At 34.8% G+C, this 18,599-nt stretch overlaps 1 protein-coding gene across 6 annotated transcripts in view; it reads right to left on the bottom strand.

The window, feature by feature from the left end:
* Window positions 1-18,599, bottom strand: part of SPATA5 (spermatogenesis associated 5) — a 337,462-nt gene that overhangs the window by 300,345 nt on the left and 18,518 nt on the right. For all 6 annotated transcript variants that reach the window (XR_004283282.1, XM_032333335.1, XM_032333336.1 and 3 more), the window contains exon 9: window positions 17,588-17,843. Coding sequence is in view for 5 of the 6 variants with exons in the window: in XM_032333335.1 (XP_032189226.1) it covers window positions 17,588-17,843 (256 nt within the window). In the remaining variant the exon portion in view is untranslated. The remainder of the gene's footprint in view (window positions 1-17,587; window positions 17,844-18,599) is intronic.

Raw genomic sequence — 18,599 nt, 5'->3', positions numbered from 1 at the left:
GTTCTATCTCCTAACTCGATCATGACAGGAATAACAATCCCATGAGATGTTTTTAGAATTATCCTTTTTCTCTTTCCTGATTTATACATATTGACTGAAGTTTTTAGTAAGTAAGAGCAAAATCACTCAAACATTTTAGGAGGATAATGTAACTTGACTCCCAAAATCCAAATTTGAACAAGAAAAAAATGTCTTTCACTTATGGGTATGGGGAAAAGTTCTAAATAAGATATTAGTTAACTAAATCTAATAGTGTATTAAAAAATCCATATATTCACAAAGAGTTTATCTCTGAAATAAAAAGCCAGTTCGTCAGAAAAACTATAAACTCACTGCACTCACTAAATTGAGAATTATTATTTTTATTGATATAGAAAAAATATATTTAAGATTCGACATCTGCTTATAATGATAAAAATAATTTTAAATGCTCTTAGCAAAGTGTATTTGATTAATATTCTATTCCAGAAATTTTTAACAAACATTACACTTAATGAAAAGACTAGATGCACTCTCTAAATTGGCAAAAAAACAAAGATGCCACTATTACTATGAATGGATAATTTAATCGTGGAGGTCCTGGCTACTAAGAATATAAAAAAATAAAAGTGAGAAAAAGAGACTAAACTTCCATTATTTGCACATAACAATCATCCACCCAGAAAGCCAAAAAGATCAGAAGAAAACTAGTAGAATTAATAAGAGTTAAACAAGGCTTAAGACTGACAAAAAAATTATTAATATAAAACTTCTCTACACCAAGAGGAGCAAATTTAAAATACAATTAAAAAAAAAAAAGACAGGGCGCCTGGGTGGCTCAGTGGGTTAAAGCCTCTGCCTTTGGCTCAGGTCATGATCCCAGGGTCCTAGGATCGAGCCCCGCAACGGGCTCTCTGCTCAGCAAGGAGCCTGCTTCCTCCTCTCTCTCTGCCTGCCTCTCTGCCTACTTGTGATCTCTGTCTGTCAAATAAATAAATAAAATCTTTAAAAAAAAAAAAGACACCATTTGCTATAATCACAAAATTGATAAATTAGCTAGGAATTAACCTAATCAAAAACATTTAAGACCTCTATGAAGACATTTTAATAAAGAGAAAAATATGAATCAAGAGTGAAATTCCAGGTTCTTGAATGGGAAGACAATACTATAAAAATGTCTGTTACATTCAAAACACTATTTATGTTAAATGTAATTCCAATCAAAATACCAATTGTATATTTTTGGTAAATCAGAATAAACTTTCTCTAAAAATAGTAATGAGGAATAAAGATCTATAAATAGCTAAGTCAACAATAATGCAAGTAAATAGATAGGATTTATCTCACCATATAGTAAGATATATTGTAATTAATACTATTAAAAATAGCATGTAAAAGTCATAAAACCAAAGAGACCACAACAGGACACAGGGTTCAGAGACAGATCCATATGTATAGGAATTTAATACACAATAAACCTCTGATAATCTATCATCAATCAGTGAAGAAATCATAGAATATTTAGTAGTTGGTAACTGAATAATGGGAAAATTGATTCATTGTGTGGATCCGGAGGCACTGTCTCTAATGAATTATCCATGTAGCCAACATTTCATACGTGTTGTCTCAACTCATTGCTGGAGGAATTAAACATGTCCTATGTGACGCCACTGGGAGAGAACTCTTAGAAATCTGTACCAGGTTTCCTCCACACTTTGCCCCATATGCCTTTTCCCTTTGTTGACTCTACCATGTATCCTTTGCATTATAATGAATCACAGCAGTCAATATAAATACATGCTAAGTTCTGTGACTCCTCCTGGTGAAGCATCAAACTTAGGCATGGTCATAGAGACCCCATATATATAGACAAATATAAATGAATGACAACTGTATAAAACAACAATGTTTGGGAATAAAGAGAATCGAAGTATTCCCAAAGTTTTTGTACTATTCTTGCATTAATCTCTAATAACCCAAGGAGACATAATGTGATATGTAGGATAACCACTGAAAAACAAGTTAAAATGTGTAATGAAAAAGATAACAGGAGGGAGATAAAATAATAAAAATACCTGCCTATTCCAAGAGAAGGCAAGAAAACAAAGATGGGGGAACATAGAAAAGGTGGGACAAACTGAAAAAGGTAGATTAAATCTAAGTATTTAAGATATCACCCAAATTTAAATGTATTATGTATGTGAATTAAGACTGACAGCACAGATGGATTAAAAAATACCCTGTCCCAAAATAAACAAATAAAACCCAAATTTGTGCCATTTATAAAAGATGTATTCTAAAAATACAAAGATGGAAAGATTGAAAGTAAAAGAATAGAGAGGGGCAGTGTCTGGGTGGCTCAGTTGGTTAACGGGCTGCCTTTAGCTCAGGTCATGGTCCAAGGGTTCTGGAATCAGGCCCTACATCAGGCTCCAGGTTCAGTGGAGACTCTGCCTTTCTCCCCTGCTCATGCTCATTCTCTCTCTGTCTCTCAAATAAATAAATAAAATCTTGAAAAAAAAAACAGAGAAAAAACTACCATGCAAACATAAACAAAAATAAAACAGTGCTTCTATACAGACTATCAAATAGACTTTAAGCAAGAGGTATTACTAAACATTTCAGGATAATAAAAGGGTCAATCTACCAAGACTATATAAAATTCTATATTAATACATGCCTAGTAACAAAAGTCTCATGACATAAAAAGCAAAATTAAGTAGAACTGAAAGGAAAAATGGACAAATGAGCAACTCAACTTACAGATTTTAACATATTTCCCATATACATTTATAAATACATAAATATACATATCTACAGAAGGTATAAAAACAAAATTAGCCCATCTATCCTAATTGGCATATATTTTTAAAAAAATCTAAAATAATAAAATATCCATGCTCTCAAGTGTATCTGGAAGATGTACCAAAACTGACGTATGCTGAGACACAAAATAACTGTCTGTAAAAATTATTTTAAGTAGAGAAATCAAAGTATATGTTCTGGGACCACAGTAAGAATTAATATCAAAATCAGTAACAAAAAGACACCAAAAAATACATTAAATATTTGGAAATTAATTAATTTCCAAATAATTCATGGGTCAAAGAAAAAAATCCAATAAAACATTATAATTTTTAAAAACTAAAATAATAATGAAAATATAACATGAGAATTTGTGATGTGCTGTTAAAGCTGTACTAAAAACATAGTGCCAGGCATAATGCACATATTAGGAATGACAGTCAATGAGATACTCATCCTATAAAATGAACAATAAAATATACCAAAAGAGAAAAATAGCAGGAGGGAAACAATGAAGAAGTTAATGAAATAGAAAACAAACATACAATTTTAAAAAATTGCATTTTTTAAAATTGTATTAAATTGTATTAAAAAAAATTATAAATTAAAGCCAAAGTTGTATTCCCTGTAAAGGCTAATAAAACATATAAACCTTTGGCCAGATGAATCAGGACATGGTTTCACCAGTGTGAGAAAAGACACATTATCAATATTAAGAATGAAAAATAAGACATCACTACAGAACCTACAGATATTGAAAAGCCAGTAACAGAATACCTGGAATAACCTTGAGCAAATAATTTGAAAATTTACATGAAATGAAGAAATTTCTAGGAGAAAAAAGCTTATCAGAACTACAAACGAAAGAGTACGTAATTGAACATTCCAAAAGCTATTAAATAAATTTATTCTGTAATTAAAACTTTTCTCACAGACAAAATTCCAAACACAAATGGCTTCATTGGAAAATATTATGAAGTATTTAAGAATGACTATAACACTAAGCTTACAAAAACTCTTCCAGAGAAAAATAAAAGCCAGAACAATTCCCAAGTTGACTCATAAGGCCAGCATAGCCATGTTCCTCAAATCTTAAGAGTACATTACAAGTAAACAAAATTGTAAGTGAATCTCTCTCATGAACATACATGCAAATATCCCAAACAAAACATCCATAAAAACATAAATAAAGGATTATACATCAGGACAAAATGGTTATGTTCCAAGAATATGAAGTTGTTTTCACATGTGAAAAAAATCAATGAACACCATTCTCCACGTTATTAGAAAATAACAATATGATTATCTCAAAAGACACAGGTAAGTATATCATAAAAAAATCAACAGTTAGTTACAAAAACCAAACAGGACTAGATGGAAATTCTCTACTAGAGTAGCTACAAAAAACAGAGAGTGAATATATTTCTTAACTACAAAATACTAGAAACTTTCTCCCTAGGATCAGGAATGAGATAAGAATAATTTATTACTTACACTAAAGATGATATTAAAAATCTTAGCCAGTGCAATAAGGCACAAAAAGAAATAGGGGTGCCTGGGTGGCTTAGTCGTTAAGCGTCTGCCTTTGGCTCAGGCTATGATCCCAGGGTGCTGAGATGGAGCCCCGCATCAGACTCCCTGCTTGACGGGAAGCCTGCTTCTCCCTCTCCCACTCCCACGCCCCACCCCCCGGCTTATGTTTCCTCTCTTGCTGTGTCTCTCTCAAATAAATAAATAAAATCTTTAAAAAAATAAATAAGTAATAAGCATAGAGATTAAAAGGGATAAAATAAAACTTATTATCAGTAGACTGAACACATGTAAAGCTATAACATAATTAAAACATAAAAAACTCAAAGAATCTACATATACACTATTAAGACTAATAAGTGAATTTAGCAAGACAGGCAGACACAAAGTCAATACACAAAAATTTACTTTCCCTAGGTAACAGTGAAAGAAAAAAACAGAACTATGAGGTAAATTTTTCCTTTTTTCCTTTTCTTAAAGATTTTATTTATTTATTTGAGAGAGAGAGACACAGCAAGAGAGGGAACACAAGCAGGGGGAGTGGGAAAGGAAGAAAAGAAAGCTTCCTGCTGAGCAGGGAGCCCGATGCAGGGCTCGATCCCAGGACCCTGGGATCATGACCCAAGCTGAAGGCAGACACTTAATGACTGAGCCACCCAGATGCCCCTATGAGGTAAAATTTTAAAAGATGCCACTTATAACCATATTCAAAAAACCCTACATACCTAAGAATAAATATAATGAACATCATGCAAGGCTTCTTCACAAAAAACTTTGAGAGAAATTGAAGACCTAAAATAAGTGAGGGGATCTACCATATTCATGGACTGCAAAGATGTCAACTTTCTAATTCTCCCCAAATTGATCAAGAGACTTAAAAATTCTAATTGAAATCCAGTTTGGTGTGGGGGTAGCCTACCAAGCTGATTTTTTTTGAAGATTTATTTATTTGAGAAAGAGAGACAGATAGAGACAGAGAGTGAGTGTGGGAGAATACAAGGAGAGAGAAACCCAAGCAGCCAAGCTGATTTCCATCTAACACTATGCCATACCTGCATTACTTACTTGCTAATTCAGTTACAGTTCATATTAAAATAAGGCAACTATTAAAATATTATATCATGAATTCACTTATTATATCATATATTCACAGAAAATATACATCCATCAACCACAAGTTACCCCTTCACAGGCACTCTTCTTCAATTTTAATTCATCTAGTCGCTCATTCAAAATATTCATTGACCAAGTACCTCCTAAACATAATTTATTCAACAAATGTATTGAGCTCTTTCATGTAAGAGTTCACAAGAGCAACAAGCAGATAAGCCTCTCGTAGTCTAACAGTCTAATAGAGAAGACACATAATAACAACTATTATAAACTGTGTGGAGCAGTATGAGTGGAAAGAACAAAGAGGTACAAAAACACATCAGGGATATCTAACCCAGTTTTGTGGAATTAGTAACAGTTCAGAGATAGACAACATTCAGAGAAATCATTTAGTATATTCTTCTATTTCACAAATGAAGAGAGACTAAAATGTGGGTCCAACCTCATTACCTCAATACGCAGACCTGAAAATGAGCTGATGTTAAACTGTTAACGTAAGAATTTGAGGTCACAGAGGCTACAGAGTATTCAAGGCAGAGGGAATACTATACACGAAACCCAGGGACAAGAATGAGCATAACTTTAGAGATTATAAGGCCCTGTAGAACAATAAAAGACAAAATCTCTGACCTTAAAAGAATTCACACCTAGAAATATAAAAAAACGTGGTTTAAATAAACCTAAATCCATCTTTATTAATTTGTTTGCAGATATTTAAGACAACATGCTGTACTGTCAGAAATGGAAAAAAAAAAATATGGAAAATAATAAATTTGCAAAAGCTACAAAAACTTAAGAGATCCATGAAATTCCTGCCATAGGCCTTCCAATTCTTTCGCAATCTAATGTTCCATGACTCTAACTCTATATAGAGCTACTTACTGTATTTTACACAAATGCTTTTTGAAAATAATGTACAAGTTGAAACAGAATTTACATGAATTAAATGTTAAATGTATATCAGAGGTTGCAAAACTTAAACATCTCTAGAGCTATCATATTAATGCAACCAATTCTCTGTGGTCATAGGTCTGCCACTAGCTTGAGTGTCACTTTACATAAAACTTAGCTTCTAGGTCATATGTTATCTCACTTACTAAATGGAAAAAATAAAATATACTTTATCCAAATTATTTTTTCAGCTTTAAAATTCTATGATGCTAAGCTTAAATGACTGGACATCAACCATTCCTAATGAGGCCATACTAGAATCTATGACAAGAAATTAAATTTTTTAAAATACATGTATTTTTATGAACCAGTAGAACACAATTAACTAAAGGAGCAATTGGACACATGTACACCATCAGCGAATATAGCTTAGGGCAAGCAATCTATGACATTTCTTTTTCACAAAAACAGAAGCAGTACATCTATGTTCTTAAAAAACACAACTTTGAGACCAAAAAACAGGTGTAGTTAATTAAACAATAAATTTGTCATTTTGTTTTAATTATTTTATTTTCCAATGCTCTTAAAAGTTTGAGAATGGAAAACAAGACACAATGAAGAAAAGTCAAAATGCCTCAGGCAAGCCTAATGCCAACACATTCTTTCCAGTCTAAAACATGTTCCCCCTCAAGCTCTGCATCACTATCCAGAGATAATCACATCCGGATAAGAGCAATTACTCTAAATTCATGTTCTTCAAAACCATCTGCTCCAAATTCAATCAACAAACATCATCTTGCCCTACACATATGGAATACAACAATTTTATACCCAGTGCTTACTAAATAAAATTATTTTTGAGACTGCAATTAAGTTCCTTCACTGGAAACTAACAATGAACTTAGACTGATCACAGAAATAATAATGCTTTTTAGAATATTACCTACCCTACAGACATTTAGTTATATGACAAAGTAACATGAAACATGGCATCTGGATGTCAGATTTAAATTATAAAAGTTAAGCGTAAAATTTCCTCAGGCACATGAAGACTGAAAGCAACTAAAATAAATCTAAGTCTCCTTTTTCAAAATACATTTTCTTCAAAATATTCAAACTATAGAAAATTTCTATTTTATCTGGAATCTTTACTCTCCCTCAACTCAATATTAAGTACAGAAAAGGTGATAAGTATCACTTGATATATCACTGAGAGAGTTCCATTTCTCACTGCGTTAATAGAAATCAAATAAATACCCTCAAAGAGGGTATTGTGGCTCTTGTTTTATTTACACTTCAAGTGATTGGTGTAACATAAGCTGATCACAGAAGCCAGGTCTATTCTAAAGCCACTATTACTTTCAAAGTTGCTTTTAAAAATAATGGGACTAGACAGGGTGCCTGGGTTGCTCAGTGGGTTAAAGCCTCTGCCTTAGGCGAAGGTCATGATCCCAGGGTCCTGGGATCCAGCCCCGCATTCTGCTTGGCAGAAAGCCTGCCCCCCTTCCTCTCTCTCTGCCTGCCTCTCTGCCTACTTGTGATCTCTGTCTGTCAAAAAAAAAAAATCTTAAAAAAAAAAGTAATGGGACTAGAGAAGGAATACTGGTCTTAAGACCTGAACCCTGGGCCAAGGAAATGTAGTGATGATTTCTGAGAGGGTCTTCTAGTTCTAAAACATCAAGATTAATTCACTTCACCAGTCCCAGGTTTAACAAACTTTCCTAAAAATACTGTGTTCAGTTAAATTTTTAATATCAAATTATTTACTTAATTGGCTTATCAACGTTATAACCTGTTGGGTTAAAAAAAAAAAAAAAAGAGATAGCGGACTACAGCACAATTCTTAAGCCAAGACAGGCTGAAGATTTATGGCCTGGTGGACTAGAGCAAGGCCCAGGTCGGAGAAGAGGAACCAGAAAAATAATGATGGAATATAACCTGATGAGGAGGAAAAGGGGGCACAGATGTGGCAAAGGCAGAGGGGAGGCCAACTATATTCAGGACTTTTTTATGGAAGGTACAAAACTCTAAACTGAAAAAGTAATTCACAAGCACTATTTCTGTTTCTCCACTTTTAATCACCCTTCAATTTATCACAGTCTAGCAGCTAGCCACAGGACCCCACTAGAACTACTCTCTTACAAGGCCCCCATTTCCCAGGTAAGAAACTAAGCAATCGATATCACTGTGGTCTCTAATATTGTTGATCCTAGCTCCACTACTTATTCTCTATGTGAGTTTAGGAAAATTCCTTAACCTCTCCGACCTAAGTTTCCTCACCTATAAAATGAAAATAACCTTATAAGGGTTGTGGTGAGTAAAAAATACATTAATATGTATAAGGCACTTCAAGCAATGGCTAACATATTGGATTAGTGGTAACTAACACAAAATTAATTCTAATTGCTTCCTCTCTGCAATCTTCTCTCATTTGAGTCACCACTTTCTTTCAGTTCTTTTCCCATCTCCTGGCCCCTCCCCAGTCTCTTATACCAGATCTTTTCTAACAAGTCAACCACTGAATGGTGGTATTCCCCAGGACTCCTCTACTCTCCTTATCAGCATTCTAAGACCTCCCTGATCACTCACAAACACCCAACACACACAGGTACCATGATTACCTGTTACTCTGCAGTACTTGCCTGGGCACTCTGAGCTCTAAGACAGGGTCCAAGTCTTTCTTGTTCCCTGAGGCAGCCCCAGCACCCAGAGCAGTCTCTGGCTCAATAAATGATTAAATGTCTGAATGTCACTCACGCTAAGTGATTTCATTCATTTCAATGGCTTCAGTCACAACCTAACTGTTGACCACTCCCAAGTTCCTATCTCTAACCAAAACACTCCTCATCTCCAAAGTCTGCAGTTCAAAGTTCTGAACCTCAGACAATGTAAGGATAAGAAAGGGTGGGGCATGGAAGACAGACTGGGCAGGAAGCAAGTAACACGACAGTCCAGACAAGAGCATGGAAACAGTTAAAATTTTTTTTTAAAGCTCAAATTCTGAATAAATTTTCAAAATGAAACTGACAGGATCTGATAAAGAATTTAAAAAAAAATAGCTCTTAGAAATAACTTACTTAGACTGATTTTTTTATTTCTGTAATTGCTTTAATTAGGAAGAAAACCTTTCCTCAAGTTTCCTACTTTTATAGTCTTGGCAAGGCAACTCGGAAAAGTTTCCACTAGTGAAGTAAATGTATTACTGAGAGCTTAAACAGAATCAAAACTACCACCTGTTTTTCTGAAACAAACCATTCGGCTCCACTCATTTCAAATGACGAGCAAAAGTAGTATTAAGATACCCAATTCACTGACAAAAAAAAAAAAAAATTTTACCTCTTATAAAAATAATCAGTATTTATGCAGTGTCATTCATAACATCACAAAACTATCACTACATTTCATAATTACAAAACAGAGGAGAAAATTCATTGTTTCATGAGATTTTATACTGCATAATTACTGCTTATTTACCAAGCTACAATAATGAATAAGGATATGATCCATTACAAAATGCATTACTTAGAGTGATGATCATGATACACTGATTTAATTTTGTTGCTCTACTGCAGGCCTGCAGCAGACTCACATGGGGATGGGGAGAGGGAAGAAACCATGACCCTGCCTATGTATGACATGAGAGCTTCCAAGTTCAGCAAAAAAATCTGTCAGGGAGGAGGACCCCAAAACAAGTCCTATCAAATTATCTACAGTTTGCATTTGTTGCAGACTTTTACTGATACAAATTCAGGAAAAATTACTTTTCCAGCAAGGTAAAGGACCCTGACAGCTTCCCTAACACCTCCTGTACTAGGATAACCAAGAATACTTCATAAACTACCAGTACTGCCAAAATTCAAATAAGCATCCACCAGAGGAATAAACAAATACACACAAAATATGAATTTTTTTTAAAAGAGAGAAAGTGACAATATGAGATTCTGTATAAATCATGACTACTGCAGCCATATTACATTTTTAAACGTCGTAAGAACTCTTAAAAAAATATGGTATCCCTGGTTAGCGGGTGAGGAAACAGAATTTTAGAAATTAAATGAGTAGTGTAGCATTTGAATCTACAGCTCATAGCTCATCATAAGCTTTCCACAAAACACCATCACTTCCCTGAACTTCACTTAAAAATACTGAATTTTTGCAGAATCAATATTTTAATTCTAACTTAGAAAACATTAGCAGAATTCAAAAAATGGTGGAAAATTTTAGAAAAATCCTTTCATAAGAGCTGGACTGTTGCATACTTCGTACATAGTAGATCTTCCATAAATTCCTGTTAAAATAAGCTAGTGAAGGGTGGGAGAGGGGAATAAAAGATAAAAATAACTCAGAATTCTGGTATAAGACAGATCAAATTTTCCACCTCAAAAAAAGTTATGTTATAGTAATTAGACTCAGTACTGTGACCAGCCCCACTTAACAGTAATAATGACAAAATCATTGTTTAAATAAGACTTTTAATTTTTCCTGTATGTGATGCTATCTTATCAATGCCCAAATATTTGGTATGAACATGTTGAAATGATGTGTAATCAACAAGGATGCTAAAGATAAATTCTTAGAATGTGAAGCAAGTACTTCCTTTCACTGTAAACAAAATGACTGAGTGAGTCCACTTCTTAAAGAAATCAAGTTCTATTTATATTCACCCTCCTGAAATGGCACAGGCAGCCTTAGAAGGATAAGTTTATAATAAATCCCTATATTTGGAAAACATTGTTGCTAAGCATCTTCTAACATTCAGCAGAGTTTATATAACTCATGTCTCTGCTACATAATTAACATTTCATGTTTTCCAAAAAAGTGTGGTATGCTTATCTATCCTGTTAATTTAAAACATTATAAATTTTGAAGGAATTAATAAAAGGCTATGCAACTAATTAATTAGAAAGGCAGACTAATCCCAGGAAGAATACAAATACAGATATTAAATGTCAGGATGTGTCTGAGTTGAGCTTGTAAACAACTTGTCCACTTGAGATAAAACATTTCAAAATGCAGCTGCTCTTTGCTTAAAAAGGTGAGCTACAAAACATTAGGCTTTTGGACAAGTCACAACATATCATACCACACTCTAGCTCAAAAATTAATGATTAAAAAAAAATAACATTTGAAAATAACTTTCACACCCAACTCTCAACATTAAACATTATATCTGCTCAGATAAAAGACCCAAGTGTTGAAAGTAACAGTATTGTAGTATTTCCAATTTTCACATTCATATGGAAACAAGTTAAAAAATACAGAAAATATTTAGTAACATTGGAATAAAAGATTAGAAAAATTGAGATAAGCACAATTGTAGTACAAGTGTAGTACGACTCTCACAAACTATGGAATAGATTGTAAACCTTCTAGACTCTGAAAAAGCATGCACAAACAAATATATTCGATAGGGACTTTGATCTTTTGTATTAGTATCCCACAAACAACCATTAGATTACAAAAAAATGGGAAACATAATCCACGATTATATGAAATTCTGAATCACTTCAATGTATGCTATTATTAGACATCTGTGTCCCACCGTTTGTTAAAAAGGGCAAGGTTGCTCTGACTAGAAGGCAGTCCAGGAAGAAGGAAAACCATCAGACAGTCAATGCACAAAAAACTCAAAGAACACACAGGTCCACAAATCGTAAGCAAGCAAATGTTCTAGGAAAAACATATGTCTATATTTTTATTTGTATGCTTGTTAATTCTTAATTGTTTCCTTAATTGTGGCTTTCCTATCTTTCAGAATTATTTTTAAGTTTTATTCAGAACCATTATATGGTAATGTACCTCCAAGACAAACCTAAACACTTACTGTCCTAGAAGGAGAGTTGAATGACTATAGTTCAGAATAGTACATTACTGTCACATAAAAACTCTGGGAAAAACTCAACACCATCAGAGGATGGCAGAGATTTACAGTCTCTAAATTTATCCAGTTATTTAAATCCATTACAGAGTCTCCAAAAATTAGGGTTTGTGGGCCAAGATCACTGCTTCTCCAAATATAGCCCCTGCACCTAAAGCACTGGTATCTCCCATAACATGATAGAAACGCAAATCCTTGGGTCCCACCTGGACTTAACGAACCAGTAGGATGGGGCCCAGAATTGTGTTTTAACAAGCTCTACAAGTACTTCTTAGACAGGTTTAAACTGGAGAACTACTGGCCTAAACCAGTAATTTAGAAAATTTGCTCACAGGCAACTGCAAGACTGGCTGCTTCAAAATCAGCTGGGAAACATAAATACTGGCTCCAGTTCCCTACTTCCCTTAATTAATATGAAGAGGGAATGTGCGTGTAGCTTCCCAGGAGAACCTGATGTATGACATTTAAGAACCAATGTCCTAAGTTAGTGGCTCTCAAAGTGTGGTCCCCAAACCAATAGCATCAGCTGGGAACTTGTCAGGATTCACAAGCAGCGGCCAAGACTGAATCAGCAATTCTGGGAGGTGGAGCTCACCCAGCAATCTGTTTTACTGAGTTCTGCAGGTGATTCTGATACATGATAAAGTCTGAGAACCTCTTCTCAAAATGATCCACCCTGAATTGAGAACATATGAAATGAATGTGGATTTCATGGAGAAGAATAAATAATAGAGACAGAATTGATTTGTATACTCAGAAATATATCTCCTGGAGCTAGACTACCTCACTGTCCTCACAAATCTGGAAGTTAAAGTGCCTTCCTTCCCAGATATGCCAGTGGACATTCTCAAGCTGTAAACACAGCACAACTGGTTAACACTGAAAACACCTCCTGAAAAGCACTGGTTTTAAACAAAATACAAAGTCTACAGTCAGAGCCATGGCTGAGAAATCTTGTCAGTGGAAAGCTAAAATGGACTGGAATGTTCAAAAAAAAAAAAAATAGCAGCAGTGATTTAGGCATCACAAAACACTAATACCTTATTTACTGCTACCTATAAAGGTAGCAAGAACCACTTGGAGTTGTTTCCTCAACACAGACAGGGACTTGTGAAGGCAACAGAGGAGAGAGAGAGAGATGAATCTCACTAGGGGTTTAAAAACAAAACTGATTCAACTTTCAGGTTAATAAACATTTTTATTGATCTGTAGGGGCAGTGGGGTGGTAATTAGTCTGATTATGTCTCCCAGCTTTCACATGTATTTCTCAGATCAAATATTTATTGAGCACTTACTACATGCCAGAAGTTATTACTGCTACTTCCAAATATTAAGATATTAACATGATTCTTTTTTAAAAAACAGTGATTCTAACTTTGTGTATAATTCTAAGGTCAATGTAATGATTGCAACTACTTCTACTTACCCAAGAAAACTTAACATGCTTAAAACAACAACAACTGGCAACAATTCAAACTTCCCTAAGTGGTCATTTTAAAAGACAGAGACGCATTCCAATTATTTTCTAATTGCCCCTCTAAATTTAAGTAGGATGCAATATTAAGTCCTCAATTCTTTTTATTTATACCTAGGAGATTAGTTCAAATTTACCACAGAGCTGAGTTTATTCTTCCTATGCTCAATATACTCATCATAATATATGGAGATATCTCTGTGTGTTCAATATGTAGGATACACTTATGCCTATTCTATAGAATTTGGAATGTAATTCTTTTTTTTTAACATTTATTTGTCAGAGAGAACGAGAGAGAGAGCACAAGCAGGCAGAGCAGCAGAGGGAGAGGGAGAAGCAGACCCCTCCCCCTACCCAGAGTAGGGAGCCCGACTTGGGGCTCGATCCCAGGACCCTGGGATCATGACATGAGCTGAAGGCAGTTGCTTAATGAACTGAGACACCCAGGTATGTCTGGGTGTCTGAAATATAATTCTACTATTTTTAATGCTTATTGAGTTTTAGAGTTGGTTTATCTTTCCTTTTGAGTTGCACTATTACCAAATTTATAATTTACTCATGTCAAGTCTATAGGCAGAAATTATAAATTTGTTTCAATGAGAAAATGCAATTTATTTCACAATTAACATGAGTCTGCTTTGTGGCATTATCTCTAAGAACGCTGTGGGAGAAAGCCCTGACGAGTCACTTAAGTTATTCAGAAAAACAGGTACAAAAGAGAACAAAATAAAGGGCAGGAAGGCCAGGTGTATGAAGAAGGTAGCTAATGAGGCCAGATCACATTTAGTAAATAACTTGGGTATTTGTTTTCCACTTTCCTTTTTCTAATCCTTCCTATCCTTTTTTTTAAATCTCCCCCTTTCTTTCTCATCCTCCCTTATATCTAGGGAATGTCATATTTACAAGGGCACTTACATATCATCTGCAAAAACCACCTAAATCTACCCATAGAGAAAACTAGGGCCCAGATAAGGCAAAGAACATGTCCAAGGATCACAAGCCTGATTTTAAAAGCGGGTCTGTCCAACTCCACTTTTCCATTTTCTACTACATTCTCTGCTTCTTTAGAAAAATGCCTTGCAAAAAATTCTAGTGCACTGTTCTTAAACTGTATTCTGCTATATATATGGAATGATGCTACATAACACAACATATGTAAGTATTTAAGACAGTATACACAAAACCACATACTTTCCTTACTGGACACTTTAATTATAATGCTAATCTTTTTAAAAACTATGTTCTCATAAACCAATTCATTGCTAGACTAGAGGAAAAAAGAAGATCAGTTCAATATTGATAATCTGATATTACTATTAATATTTATTTGCTACTTGTATTTGCCAAGTATACCCCAGATACCTACCTACCCATCCATCTATCTATCTATCTATTTATCTTCAGGGTGGAGGCCCCTCTCCATCCTTCCTTCTTATCCTTTCACAACTTTTTCAAGTAATAGAAGAGAGTAAAGGGTAGAATCTTTCAACTTTTCTTGTTATGCTCCTAAAGATCTTGGGGGTACTACAGTGCCCATGAAAGCAGATGGTTTATTTACATCTGGTATGTAAATTTACATTATCACATTTCCCCTTAATGTCTTAGGACAAAATTTATAGACATACTTACCTTTGAAATAAGAAATTAAATCAAAAAAGCCTTCCGCCACTTTGACAAAAATTTCTTTTAGGATTTAATTCTGATGCAGAGCATAGATTGGAATAAAATGACCTTAAGTTTAAATCCTAGCTCTGCCTCCTACCAGCTGTGAGACCTCTCTCGAGTCTATCTGATACTTATATCACAGGGCTGGTGTAAGGATCAGTGGAAAAAATGTTTACCCTTTCCCACATTCTCACCCCCCTCATTCTGCATGTAGAGCTTTTTTTTTTTTTTTTTTTTTTTTTTTTTTTTTTAAATATTTTTTTTATTTATTCGACAGAGAGATCACAAGTAGGCAGAGAGGCAGGCAGAGAGAGAGGAAGAGAAGCAGGCCCCCTGCTGAGCAGAGAGCCCGATGCGGGGCTCGATCCCAAGACCCTGGGATCATGACCTGAGCTGAAGGCAGAGGCTTTAACCCACTGAGCCACCCAGGCGCCCCATGTAGAGCTTTTTTTAAGCTTCTTCTTAGATATGGCTATTTCTGAATAACCATAGCATTTCCTTTCCCCATAGAGAAAGTCACTGCATTCTCCAAAGTTTTACGAGTACATATTTCACTGTGTAAGCAGTTATTCACAAATCTCTTTCCTTCATTAGACTGTATGTTTCTGAACAGTAAGAATCCCAGAGCCTTCCAGAGTGCATGAAATATATGAGAAATTAAGAAAAATGTCTTATAAAAGATACTAAAGAATGAATCCTAGGCCAAAATGCACCAAAAATTTTTTTTGGCCTTGTAATCTACATAACCTATGGTTTCCCCCATCTGTGAAACCTCTAACATGGAAACTGTGATAATGGTCAAAAAGAATAAAACAAAATTGATTTTCTCCACCAAGAGTAAGATATTCAAAGAACCCTAAATATCAGGTGCCTGGGTGGCTCAGTTGGTTAAGCGACTGCCTTCGGCTCAGGTCATGATCCTGGAGTCCCAGGATGGAGTGCCATGTCAGGTTCCCTGCTCAGCATGGGTAGTCTGCTTCTCCCTCTGGCCCTCCCCAACCCCCACCGTGCTCTCTTTCTCTCTCAAATAAATAAATAAAATCTTTAAAAAAAAGGAAAGAAAGAAAGAAAAAAAAAAGAACCCTAAATATCCCTTCCAGGTTTTCTTTCCCAACCTGTTTTTTGTTCTATATTCTCTTCTCTGCATATATCGAGCCAGACTAGAAAGATGAAAGGACTAAAGAAAGGGTTTTTAAAGCCTACTATATTAACTATGAATCCATAATTTGGAAGAAGTTACCATATTTCTATACTAAATCTCTAAAATAACTAAAGCTCCAACTCAAAAATTCCATTTCTTCCATTACCTAAAGGGGCTAAACTTTTTTTAAAACTTAACCTTTTGAAAATCCTGGATAGGTCACAAACTGAAACAACAGAACACAACAACTGAAAAAAATTTCTTCTGAAGTATAAAAGGGCCTAGAAATATATACCCAAGGGAATAAATTTAAGGAACCTAGGATTACTGGCAAACCAGGCATGCTTTGAGGTATATGCCCACCAGCCTTTACAGATTACCAGAAAATAAACACATTCTCTTAGGACCAAAAAACAAACAAACAAAAACAAAAACAACAATCAGATTTTTTTTTTCAGTAAATACTTATTTACCTGATGAAATATTTCAATAGCTTATAAAAACTGCCCTGATTTTTCATGGGCACATTTTTCATGGTTAAAATTACTCTGAAAAATTACAAAAATGTTAAAAGATCCTAAGGGCTTCCAAAGCAAAGACTGTTTACGCCATAGTGACGTTCTTAAAGTCAAAGAGTCAACTCACAGCCCTTATTCACTTTCAGACTTAAACATCACCATCACATACTCTGCAGCATAGAATTCTTGGATTTTGCTAAGTACTTTTTCAGCACTTCAAAAAATACAAAGCTGCTCCTTTAATGAAATTCTGATCCACCTGTAGGCTCTTCTCCCTAATTTCCACAGCACAGTATCAATAAATAGTCATCGTCAGTACTGCCATAAATGCATCTGATGATATATGTGTATGTGTGTGTCTGTGTGTACTTAGGAAAAGTGTGAAAGGAGGTGTGCTATTATAGTGGTTACCTTCAGGAGGTATGAGTGATTTTTATTTCTTTTTTATAGTTTTCTGAATTATCTAGTTTTCAATAAATACATATCTTATGATTAGGAAAAATATCAGCTATTTCTATTAAGAAATAAGTATGCAAATAAACCAGATTTATGAAGCCCATCAATACAGACTCACAGTAGCAAAGCACTCTCACCTGCTTCATTACACAAGGCTTTCAAGTCTGCTCCAACGTACCCATGAGCACCATTGGCCAGCTGTAACAGTTCAGATTCAGTGAGCAAATGGGGTACCCTTTGAAGCAGTTTCTGGAGAATATCTAGACGATCTGCAGCATTAGGAACTCCAATCTCAATCTCTTTATCAAATCGGCCAGGTCTTCGAAGTGCAGCATCTAAGGCATGAGGGCGATTTGTGGCCCCAAGGACCAACACTTGTCCTTCACTTCCTTCCTTACAAAATAAAATGAGAATAAATTACACATTCATCTAAAAGCAGTATGTATATAGGCACTGGCTACAAAAACAAGATTCTAAGTGTCCAGGCTGTTAAGTCTTATCCTTCACAGTTTAATTACTCATCCCCCATTTGTCTAAGTTCAGCCTACATACTCCCTCACCTAGAAAGTTTTCCACTACATACCTTTCCAACTCTAAGTGATGTCTCTCCCGTTTTTGGTATCTAAACGTCACCATTTTCATAATATCCTACCATATAGTTGTTTTACTTTAAGTTGGCCTTTTCCCCTACTTGAAGGCAAAGACTATGACCTGCATATTATTCAAATAGAACAAGGCTCTATTACACAGTTGTTTTAAAAAATATTATAAACATGTGGACTGTACTTTTTTTATTCTGATAAATGTTTAAATTTCTAGAAATATAGACGACAATGGAACCAACACCTGAGCATCAGCCGTCCTTGAATACATATGGATTTTTCACATAGGAATGACATTTGGAACAAGTTATAAAGAACTATGATAATGATCAGCCATCTGTGAAAGTTATCTGACATTTTATTCTGATGACCCATGTATAATCGCACAGGCACAAACTTAACTGACACGTAATTCAAAATAAGGAAACTCAAACCTATTCACTTATATTGGCTGTGCTAACAGAAAATGCATGGATTACAAAAATCTGTAAGTTATGAATTTAGAATCAATGGCCCTTAAGCATTTTCATACTAACATCCATGTCAC

The sequence above is a fragment of the Mustela erminea genome, chromosome 2 (assembly GCF_009829155.1).
Source record: "Mustela erminea isolate mMusErm1 chromosome 2, mMusErm1.Pri, whole genome shotgun sequence".
In the NCBI taxonomy this organism is placed as follows: Eukaryota; Metazoa; Chordata; class Mammalia; order Carnivora; family Mustelidae; genus Mustela; species Mustela erminea.
This window is presented reverse-complemented; position numbering and strand designations above follow the sequence as displayed.